At 34.2% G+C, this 12,585-nt stretch overlaps 1 protein-coding gene and 1 long non-coding RNA gene across 2 annotated transcripts; one reads left to right on the top strand and one right to left on the bottom strand.

The window, feature by feature from the left end:
- Window positions 1-5,070: 5,070 nt before the first annotated feature.
- LOC107420581 (strigolactone esterase D14) lies at window positions 5,071-7,235 on the bottom strand. Its single transcript, XM_016029579.4, has 2 exons — window positions 6,216-7,235; window positions 5,071-6,089 (listed from the first exon to the last, which is right to left on the bottom strand). The coding sequence occupies exons 1-2, from the start codon at window positions 6,584-6,586 to the stop codon at window positions 5,657-5,659; spliced, it is 804 nt and encodes a 267-aa protein (XP_015885065.1). The 5' UTR covers window positions 6,587-7,235; the 3' UTR covers window positions 5,071-5,656.
- Window positions 6,482-7,745, top strand: LOC107433732 (uncharacterized). The gene is made up of 2 exons (XR_003053412.3): window positions 6,482-6,622; window positions 7,282-7,745. It is a non-coding gene; the product is annotated as an uncharacterized LOC107433732 (long non-coding RNA).
- Window positions 7,746-12,585: the final 4,840 nt, after the last annotated feature.

Raw genomic sequence — 12,585 nt, 5'->3', positions numbered from 1 at the left:
ATAAGATGAAGATGGAATTAACAAAAAATGTAGTGACATTTAAAATCAATAACCATTTTAAATAAAAGAAAAAATGATATATGTTTGTTTTTATTTTCAAAATCATTTGAACATTTCATAAAATGATATGTAAACTAAAGATTGAAAATCAATTTCAGAAAGCCTCTTTTCATTTAGGATTAAATTCAAAAAAAAAAAAAAAGATTGCTAATAAATCTTCCACCGTGGAGTAGAAAATATTATATCCAATATATGAAATAATTATCAAAACATATTAAACCATAACACTAAATTAAAACTTTCTAATTCGAAACATAAGACAATGGATTCGTACATCTCTGCCTATAATGTCCAACACCACCGCATTGGCTACATCTACGTCCAATAACATCTTCACCTTCGGATGGTATGCGTTGCATCCTTTGTCTACCGGCTCGCCTACGTGTCCATCTTAGTGGAAGAACAATGCAACTTGCCACGTTATCCGGGACATGCCACTGTTTTTCATCTAACAAAGGATAAATAGACTCAGCATAAGCTGCACGATATGCATCCGCGGTGTAGTAATGAGAACACATGCCATAAGGAGCAATTTTTTGATCTCTGCAAGTGGCAATATAATGATCACAAGAATATTGATCAAGATCGAAGACTTTGCATGAGCATGTTTTTGATTGGAGATTAACTGTACCCCTCAAACTCCCACCTTCCACAAGAAATTCATGCATATTAATGGGTTTCACACGTAGTCCGATGGACTCCAAATTTTGTAGTTTGAGTTGCTCTTCCATATGGTCAGTCACAGGCTTTGTCAATTTTGCACCTGCAGTACGTTGCTCATAAAACCACCTTTGCAATAAATCCCGTATGTGCTCTATTAATGCTACTATTGGCATCTCTCTAGCATCTAGCAGAATGCCATTCAAGCTTTCTGCAATATTGGTGCTCATGATAGTGTACCTTCTACATGGACAAAGAGAACGTGCCCACCTTGTAGGGTCACATGATCGAATGTACTGGGCAGCCCTACTGTTTTTTGCCTCAATTTGCCCCATATAAAACTCAAAATCTTCAACCAAATATCCACTAGCTACGAGCATGAAACATTGTATTATTGATTCATCTTTCGCATGTCCATTTGCTTTAATATTTCTACTTATATGGTACGTGCACAACGCATGGTATGCATTGGAAAAAACTTTGCGTAATGCCCTTTCAATAGCGGGGTGTCTATCACTCACAAACACCAAATCTGGAAAATCTCGATAGCATCCTTCAGGTTTTGGAAAAACCATGTATATGCTTGCTCATTCTCTCTATCTCCAATGCTGAAAGCCAAAAGATATATTTGCTTATTGCCATCCATGCCCGATGCAATATACATGTACCCTTTGTATTTCCCTTTCAATGTAGTTGCATCAACAGCTAACACGGATCTTATGTGGGATTTAAATCCCCTAATGCTTGCTCCAATCGCCATAAAGAAATATACAAAATTGTTATTATCGTTTGTTTTGATACGTGTAACAGTCCCAGGGTTCTTCGACACTAACTCATAACAGTAGGCAGGTAACTTAGCAAAATTCTCCTCTGGAGATCCCCTAACACTGTTAAGTGCATACTCTTTACCTCTCCATGCTTTGTTGTAGCTTATATTCACCCCATATTTCTGCAAAAAATCATGTTGAATTTCTTTGGGTTTGTAAACACGTGCAATACCTTCATATTTATATTTGATACATTGCCCGATAACCCGGCTACTGGGCTGCTTATGTTCTCGATGCACGATATCTAATGAGCAACTGTGTACATTATCAAAAATTCTCACAACAAATATTTCTCCATTTTTAAATGTGGTTGCACGTAATCGCCATTTACAAGTATTTTCCAAGCATACAACCTCACACCGTTGTGTAGTTGACCGTGTCACCTTGAACTCCTTATTTTCTCGCATGCAATAGATACTCAGTTTATTCTGTAGGTCACGTTTGTTGCGAAATAATTGTCCAACTACTATGCTCTCACAGCCAGTGAACTTTGACGAAAATATGGCCATAGAACCACTTCTGTTGCTCGATGATATGTGGTTACTTGTAGCACGATGAACCCTAACATCATCAACTCCTTCATTGTTCATTTCAGGATGCATATCATTATCATTGTCCGGCAACTCATGATCAAAATCTACATCATTATGATCAACATCATCCCCTGCTGCATTGTAATTCTCATCATGATTAATATGATGCAACTGCTCATACTCCTCATTGTTAGGAAACCGTTCAGCATAGTCACCTCCAACATCAACTCCTTCGTGGATGTTAAATGATGTCCAGGCCCCACGAACATCAACTTGATCTCTAAACTGAGTTTCTTGAACCATAATTTCCTGAGATGTAGCCTGAATAGGTTCAGTACCGGAAGCTTGTGGTAGACGAGCGCCAATTGGAAGACAAGAAAAAGAATGAAGATTACTCCCACTATCCGAAGCAAATCCTGTTTGATGAACATTTCTACATACATGTTCAACTTTCGAAATCACCTCAACATACAATGGAGGCCGCATCATTGTCATCCCTCCATTCCTCACTTCTTGAAGAAAGCATTTCACATCCCTATCACATCGTATTTCTGTAGGATCTAACTTTTCTGCACATCATCCATATATCCATTTTAGCTTTAGCAAATATTCATTTCGATCTATCTCAATAGAATTGAAAATCTCATTCTCTAACTCTGATTTTGTACATCTCTTGCCGACGGAAACCATTATATTTTTACCATTTCGATATTCCCAATTACCACTATCATTTTGTACCAATATTACATTGTATAAAACCTCAATTACAATGTCATCATCTTCCATTTTACTACAAAATTAAATGAATAACGTTAAACTAAATCAATAAATATATAAAATTTTGAATAATACTAAACAAACATATTAACTGTATTAAAAAAATTGATTCTGTTTTTTTTTTTTGGTCCAAATATAGCTTTTTCCTACTGGCGGAAAATTGGTGGAAAACTGGTAGAAAAATGGCAGAAAAATGGCGGAAAAATGGCGGAAAATTAGCGGAAAATTGACGGAAAACTGACGAAAAATTGACCGAAAACTGGCGGAAAACTGGTGAAAAATTGGCTGAAATTTTGCGAAAACTGACAAATTGGAGGAAATTGGCGGAAGTTCATCTTTTTCCTCCGTTTTTACTGTTGTTCGTAAATTTTCAGTTTTACACAAAATTTCTCCCATTTTCAAACCATATGCCATCTAAGTATCTTGAAAATCACATATAACAGCTCATAAATTAATTTCTTGCATATCCATATTAAATAACAAGCTTAAAAAACCCTAAACTAATAAAAAATACAAGAAAAATGAGAAAGAGAAAAAACAAAAAAAACACATATTTTCTTACTTTCATCTAATAAGAAAAAAGATAAAATTTTTACCTGATTTTAGTTTGAGATATGAAAAAATATAAAAAAATGAGAGTGAGAGGCGATGAGATGCAAAAGGGTGATCTTAGAGAAACCCCACGAACGGCTGTGTAGAGGAAGAAAGGAAAGGGTAAAAAAAAAAAAATCTTTTGCGTAATTTTCAATTTGATCAAGGGTATTTTTATCTCAAGATGGCTAGTTTTTTTTTTTAAAAAACAATTTTACTATTTTTCTAAAATGGAATTATAAGATGGCTATTTATCGAAAAAACCCGCTTCTTTATTCACGACCAAAACATATACTCCCAAAACTTTCTTTTACAAATTTACTAAAAACCAATTTCAAAATTTCTTTTCCCCATATTTTGTCCATAACCTATTTTCATTTTCACTGGGTTTTATTTTCTCGCTATAGCTAAGCTCCATTTGTGTATCAGACATGAATGACCAACGACACTCTTGCTTGGAGGTTGGATGACGGATATCTAACCACCTCCGGCGATGCGTCATCAACGGAACTAAAAGTTTGCTGAAAATTTTCGGAACTATTTTTAAAGGTTTATCTCTCCCCTGTCACCAAAATCATCTCGATGAATAGTTGTTTGTTGGGAAGAAGATTCTCGTTGGGAGCAATTTTGAGGAAGAAGGCATGAAACACTAAAGAGAAGTTTTTAAAGAAATAGAGAAAATAAAAGTCAAAGGGTTTTTGGTAATTTTACAAGGGAATGCAGTGTTGGAAGATACTTGCGTCGTGCAAAAAGATTCACCCGTTAATTATTAAAAATATACATTTAGTAACTGCTATTAGCAGCAGTCTTCGTAGATTACACAAGGCAATTAGCTGCCGTTCCATCTCATTTGTTTTCATAAGTAACTCCTCTGAAATTAACAAAAACATAAATAAAGATAAAGTAATATATTGACAATTTTTAGGTAACATGCATGTTTAGACACAAAAAAAAAAAAAAAAAAAAACCGTTTATTTACTTTCTGTTTTCATATTTTACCAAACAAAAAAAATCTAATATATTTTCTATATCTCCTTCCATACCAAACAGCCTTTCACTTTTTTATCTTTCACATTTTTCCATCCATTTTCTCTCCTTACTGACAAATGAGGCTTAATTTAACAACATTAGGAGCTAATAATCTATACAAGGCCAAAAATTCATCAAGAAGCGGTATATATGAATCCACGTATTCTTTTTTCCTTTCTTCCTTTTTTTCCTGTTTCTCTAAACTTCTTATTTCTTTTAAAAGATGCTTTGGATGTACGATAAAATACAAAAATAAAAGATTATTTGTCCCGTGCTTTAGAGTGTATAAAAAATTGGATTTTCTTAATATTGCAAACAATTAGACCCGGGAGTGAAGAATTAATTAGTAGACAAAATTGGACGGCCAGAAAAATCTAGAATGGCAGGTCAGAGATGGAGAATCTCTAGCAGAAGGTCCATCACAAGGTAGGGCCACCGATATTTTGGATTTTCGCTATTGGACAATTATACATTCATTCTCCTAACCAGAAAAATATACCAAAAACAAAAAAGGTGGCAATTTTCCCTTGGATATGTAATGGAAAATTTTTGTACTAAAAAAAAAAAAAAAAACAGATTGGAAAATTTGCATGGAGTACCAAAAGTACAAATGAAGATCATTTTCATTTCCTTGGCTTGATTGCCCAAACAACGCTAAATATGAGCAACTCAGAATTAAAGCGGAACAGGAGGGAGAAAAAAAAAAAATTAAAGAGGAACACAAGAAAGGAGGATACGTCACCACGTGATAATCACGTGGAGATTCTTATCCTTTTGCGGATCACATAATCCAAACTACAAAGCCTAACATCCACACATATGTGGACATGTGATATCATCTCCACATTATATATATATATATATATTTATTATATTTGTTTTTTTTGGGTTTTCCTGGACGCCATACCCATCTAGGAAAAAAAAAAAAAAAAAAAACTCTAGTACAGTTGGAGTACCGATCGGATACTCGTCCAATAAATAAGAGACATCTGCATTTTCAATCCTCACCATGGGTACAAACAAACAGCCCTGAATTTCGCTTCTATTTTCTCATGCTCGCCCCGGTCCATATGAAACCATGACGCGATCTATGGCTTAGAAGCTCGGCAAGCCCATTCACAACAGTGACCCAATGAGCGTGTTCTAAAAGCTTAGCACCACATCCACAGCCTTCCCTCCCTACCTTTGTGAAAGGGCTCGCCGGAGCTTGTGAGCCAGTATAGCGGGAGCGCTCAAATGGGGTAAATGGCCCTCAGTTTCGAGTATCTCCACCGTATTTTTGCCTCCCAAATGGTCCTTTAAATAGTAGGCCACCGATTTTGGGATTGAGGCGTCCTTACTGGTTTGGATTATACAGCAAGGAACCTTCACCAGCCCCAACACTCCCCTTAAGTCGCTATTGAATACTGTTCGCGAGACATAGAGGGAGATATCTGGTCGCATGTTAAATAAGGTTCGGCTGAATTCTTGGACAGCTGCAGGAACATCGGCCCCAACTGCTAACGGTGCGAATCCATGGACCCAAGCAGCGTAATTAGCCTCCATTGCCCTAAACACTTTCTCAATCTCCACTTCCTCAAAGCCACCATGGTATTCTCTGTCATTCAAGAATCTGATCCCAAAAAATCACAAAGTCAAAATAAGAAAATATGTGTATATATATATATATGAAGAAATTTTCAATTGGGGATCTCAAACACAAAATTTGACAATCTTTTTTTTATTTTTTTTTATTTACCTCGGGGAAGCTCCTATGAGGATGAGCTTGGAGAAGAGATGGGGTCGCCGAATTGCGGCCAAAATCCCGGTCATAGCGGAGAAAGAGTGTCCCACGTAGGCACAAGTCTTTACGCCGAGAGAATCAAGAATGTTCAACAGGTCGTCCACGTAGGCATCGAGAGTGGTGTAGCGCTGGAAATCGAAGTAATCCGGGTTGACGCTGCCGGCGCAGACGAGATCGAAGAGAATGATTCGGTAGTTGGGAGTGAAGTAAGGCAAAATACGCTGCCACGCCGACTGGTCGGTGCCGAAGCCGTGCGCGAACACCAAGACCCTCTCGCCGGTCCCTATCACCCGGACATTAAGAGCCTCCAACAACATGTTTGCCATGGTCGAGACTCGAGCTACAGAGGGGAAAATAATGAGGTCTGAGTTTGGTTTTATTTATTTATTTTTTTGCCTAGTATTTATTTATTTTGGAGAAACGTTTCCAAGCTTGTTAAGAATCTAATGGGGAAAAAGGATGGTATACTGTGTGGTGGAATTGAATGGGAGAAAATCAAAATTTTTAGGTGGGTAGGTGTGTGGTGATTGGGGTTGAATTCTGGGTGCTTAGGAAGTTTCGTATGTATGGGTGGTTCTATTTATATCGCTACGGAAGGTATCTTTTATTGGCTTTTGGGTGTTTTTATCCTGCCCCCTGGTTGTAAAATGGTACTGTGAGGGCGTTGATTTATATAAATGGATGGCAGTTGAACTTAAAAGGAGTCTTAAACTGTGCGTTTTGTGGGAGATTTTTAACACAGAGAGAGAGAGAGAGAGGCTCTTATTGTAATGTAATGGAAACGTAGAGATGTCATGTTTTGTGGTGAGCGTGCCAGTCAAGCTATAGATAGCTGCAAACCCCTCTTTTGAATTTTTATTTTTTTATTATTTTATAACTTTGCCCATCTCCCCGTGCCGTGTCCTTTAATTTTCAACGTAGTGATGCTTTTAATAAATCAAAATTTCAATCCCCCCCAAAAAAAGAACTGTATATGGAAAAGATGTTTTTGTTTTTTTAATTTCTTTATTATTTTTTTCAGAGTATCATCTGCGATGATGATCGATTTGTTATCGGCAAATTGGTATAGTAGAAGTTATGACGTATGACACATGACAAATGGATGACACATATAGCTAGCGAGGAACATCAGCTCTCGAGAAGCATCAGTTATTTTCCTTTTAGGTATTTTTCTCTCGCACCGTTGAGTAATTGATTAATTAGACGAGTATGCATCCAGATCTGCCCAATTCTACGATGGTGTTTCTGAGCATGTCTTAGAGGATCTGATCCTGTCAAATTTTATCCTTACAAAGGATGATATTTCTGATCATGGGTTTGCGTAATATACATGTAGAATCTTCATCCGCTGGTTGTTCATGAGTAGGGTGTGTGTATATATATATATATATATATATGTATAGTAGGGTCGGTCAAGAATCTGATTCAATGGGGTAGCCTTCATCTCGAAAGAAAAATATACTGCATATTTATATGTATGGTCCATCTTTTTCTCGTTGCCGCATCTAAGTCATTGGCTATAGAATTGACAACCTCCCTCTTTTCTCCACATATCCTTTTTGAAATTTTCTTTCTTTTCTTTGCCAGAGAGATAGGTCATGCCAAAAATCCATACCTGTCTCTCTCTAGAATTTCCTTATCAACTTTTACAGTTAAAAGCCACTACAAAGCTAGCTAAGAAATGCAGGTCTTCATTTCTCCAATTATTACATAAATTGATCACTAATATAGGCTGCTATATATATATGGATTTTGTTCCCTGGCCAACTTATATACCCAACTATATACGTATGAGGTGCAAAGTAGCTTAGCCCTACGATGCAAACTAGCAGAGGTTTTGTTGTTGATGATTCACTCTGTGTGAAAATCTAATGAGGGATAAAGTAAAGGATTGGGGACCAAAGGAAATGACCCACAAAGACAACCGGACAGTGTAAACGTCAAACAACGCGAGCCCATCTTGGATTGTCTGCTAGGGAGGCAGGATAGGTCATGTTAACTAGTAGGGGTTCCATCAATGAAGGATAAGGGCATGTGAGGACGCGATGTACAAAGTTTCCAGATAAGTTTATATAACTTGGGCCCCCCTTCACATTGACAATGACATTGAGAGAGGAGAGAGAAAGAAATTTATTTTATTTTTGTTTTGTGTGTGTGGATGTTTTTTTTTTTTTTTTGGGGGGGGGGGGGGGGGGGGGGGGTGTGTGTGTGTGTGTGTGGTGTTGATATTTAGGAAGGTTTATAAATGGTCGTGTGGAGGCCATATTTTTGAGAGTTTTAATTGGTTTGATGAGTCATAAGGCTTATCTTATTCTTATCTACTAGCTTGCTTTTTAGTCTTCTTTTTCCTACTTCGCTATTTAGCATCTTCTCAGTATTCTTTTGATTTGTCAAGCTAAGATCGGAATGGTATTACTGGTTGCCTGTGAATGTTCTGATGCATGCATGTTTAATTTTTAATTATTATTATATTATTATTATTATTATTATATATATTTTTTGATCTGTGAAGATTGTACGCCTAATCCCATCCTTATCTTCTCTCACTGAAAAAGCTATACGACACTTTAATTGTTCAGCAGAAAAAGTAGTAATTACTAAGCCTATAAACATACATCCACGCGTGCTATGTATAAGTCTAGTCTATGATCTCAAAAGATTAGGCATGTATCCCTACAGTTAGAATGTTAGAACGTGGCACGTGGTTTTGTTATTCAGTTGAGAAGTGACAGCTGTGTAGTGTTTTATTTGAAGGGAATACAACTGGAGAGACGTTGTTAATTTGAGTTTCGATTGTCTTAAAGAGTTCTAGTTACATATGTTGATCGTGGTGATCTGCTAATTACTCGATTAATCAGATTCTCTGATGTGCAGATATTTTCTTGTAGTTTCTCGCTGATGATTCTTTCTGTTTCTACTTCTTCTATCTCCTTAAAAGCAAATTTGCTAATTGGTTTAGGTTGTCACAGGCCGATATGCATGGGTGTCAAATTGAGATTTGATGATCTACCTATGATCTACCTATCATCATCAAAAGTCATACATTGATGATTATGTGTATATTATATTGATATTGTGTGATAAAAAAACACATGCAAATTAAAAAATAAAAGATGCATTTTTGTTTTAAGATAGTTTAATATAAATATATTTGTTGATAAATAGTTTAATATCCTTTTAAGTGAAGGGTCTAGAATATCCTACAAAATAAAAAAAGTAATTGAAGAAAAAGTGTAGCTATTGTTAAACAGATCAGAAACAATGTTTGAATAGTCATTCCAAAATTTTCAACAAGGTTTCTATTGGATTCCCAAAACGAAAAAAAAGTAGGTTTCAAGTATCCTATATGATTGCCTGGGAGAATTATTTGAATCGATTTTCGACACAATGATTTCCACTATACATCTTGAAATACCCAACTTATCAATATATATATATATATATATATAACGAAAATAAAGATGTTGTTTGCTTACATGTTTGAAATTTTTTTTTTTATACTTTTTTTTTCTAAATTTAATATAATTTCTTTCTTTCAATTATATGTTAATGATAGATAAATATATTAATTAATTATAAATTAAAATATAAAAAAATAAACATTAAATAAAAAATAATTTAAAATTATATTAATTCCTAATTTTAAAATTTTTTCATACTTATAATTAATTAATCTATTTAACATTCTAATTACTATTAACTAATAAAATTCACATAATTCGTTAGAAAATAACAAAAACTAAATGCGTTAACCATAATTGTTTCTTGATCAGAGCCAGGTTGACCATTTTAAATTTGTAATATATAGGCTAAAAATATTATTAATATATAAGTAAAAGTGACGGAGTTCTTTTCCAGGCACGCTTGTAGACTCGATGCCTCCCACTTCATCGCTCCAATGTGGACGGACGTGAGCGTGACATTTTGTCCCTTATTCCTTTTCACTTTGGATATAATCCTACTTGGATACGATGGGATGTGTATATATATATATATATATATGTGCTGTATGCACGTCTAATTTTATCCCCCCACGAAAAAAATTAAAAAAAAAAAAAAAAAAAAGGCGTGCGTCGAATTAAGTCTTCCAAAACGCATTAATTTTATCTAGAGCCTCCCTAGTTTTGATCTCGTGCGTTCTGTCAATTGCAATACATATATATATATATACACTAACATTTTTAAAATAAATATGTATAAAGTATACAAAATTATTTGATAAATAAATATTTATTAATTTAAAAGAAATTATATTATTTTTTAGAAATAATTTTATTAACTATATAAATTATATATATGAATAAAGAAAAAAATAATCAACCTTGATTAGATTTACAATTATTGGATTGATCACCACTCAATTAACAAACAAAGAATCAATAAAAATTTTTATCATATACACAAGTGGACTAATGGAGGTAATCTCATTTATAAATATAAATAAAATCATTGTTAAGTTAGCTAATTAGTTGGTCTCTATTTTTGAAAAACTAGATTTAATTATGAATTAATTGATCAATTCTTATTTCAAATTTAGTTTTCTTTTCTCATGCATTTTGGAACAAAAAAAATAAAATAAAATTTAGATGCATATTTTGGAAAAAAAAGGTAAATATAAAAAAAAAATTAAGTAAAATTTTCTTATTACGTATAATAAATGTTTATATATATATTATTTATCTTTTTACAAATTTAATTTATATATTCAATGGATCCTAAATAATTTTTTAAAAAATTATTATCTTATACACCATCATTTAGTACACCGGTTTAAATTGGGATTATAAGGTTACTCATTTATCAAATAAGGTTTTACCAAATATATTGCCTCATTGTGATAGAGTTGTAATTCATGGAATTATTACATGCATTTTACTTTCTGAGCTATGGAGTGCTGACCATAGTATAATGAATATTACCTTTCAATTACATATAATTTCAAATATATCTCATTTAAATTTCATATAATTAAGGTAATATATTCCATGGTGGAGCACTGATGCCCACTTAATATCGACGGCTAGGCCCGTAATTTTATATACATAACATATGGGGCTGTACTTCCGTGGAACACAATGTTTATTGATTTCCTTGAAGTTTGGAAAGTTTTTAGACTTTTCGTATGCTGTTATTGTCATTATTTTGCATAGATTGGTGGTTGTGCATGCCCTTCGTATGCCATATAGGACAAGATGTCTCTTCGTAAAACAAATTGGCAATAGATGAAAAAAATGTACCTAATTAACTTTATGTTTTTCAGTACATTTTGTATTTAATATGAAAATATAGTTTGACCCTATTTTAACGACTTTTTTCAAGCAAGAGGGCAAAATATAATAAAAGAATGGCTGGCTATATATTGGACCATCGAGAGTCAAGGTGCCTATGCATGCATAGGCTAAGTAACAAACCACTTCTCATGAAATCAAATTAAAAAGATAAGCTAATACAAAGACAAATACAAAAGCAAAAGCGAAGAAAAGGCAAAAATGCAAATCATGAGAAGGAAAGCTTAATTATAAAATTACCCCCCCAAAAAAAAAAAAAAAAAAGAGAGAGAGAGAGAATGGAAAGCATGTAAACGTGACAGGTTGATAACCTTTTGTTACATATATATATATATATATTAGGGTTTTAGCTCGGCGAAGATACAAATCCAAATAGATTTTACATATGGTTGGTAGACATTTGGAATCTTATAAATATTGTTTTGAGTTTTGCTACTTTGTTGTTCCTAAGTCGATCTTTATAATACATGTGTCCTTCACATCTCTTATAGCTTAGCGCTGGACCATAAGTGAAGATAGTGTACAAGTGTAAGTCCCACTGAGAAACTAAAATCGCAAGAAGACTTAATTCTCCTGGAATTAACACTACACAAGACACGTGGGAGTTGATAAGTGGTTCCTCCAACTAAAACTAAAGCGAATTTCTGTACAGAAACAATGTAAGAGGATAAGAACTAAAAAAGAAAAGGAAAGGATCTTTTGGTCTATTTGGAAGGCCTATGAGTCTCAGATTTGATATCAATGCGGTCTGCACGCGTGCATTCTAATTATAAATTCCATATTTTATAAGAATATGGTGGTGGGGTTGGGGTTTCCAATCCATCGCCAATGTACAACACATTTTTTCTTTCTTTCATAATTACTGTTACATATCTTCTGTGACGCCTTCATCTTTATTTGCGCCTAACAAAGTGATATTTTATATTTGCTTTAATAATAAAAGCTAATATAATTACTTTTTCAGGCGGTTATTATGCTTTTATTATTTATTTGTTTTTTGTAGATTTGATAGTTACAGCAGGGGAAGGCCCCTTTGA

This window comes from Ziziphus jujuba, chromosome 5, assembly GCF_031755915.1.
Source record: "Ziziphus jujuba cultivar Dongzao chromosome 5, ASM3175591v1".
Taxonomy (NCBI): Eukaryota; Viridiplantae; Streptophyta; class Magnoliopsida; order Rosales; family Rhamnaceae; genus Ziziphus; species Ziziphus jujuba.
Note: the sequence above shows the minus strand (reverse complement) of the source record. Positions and strands in the feature narration are given on the sequence as shown.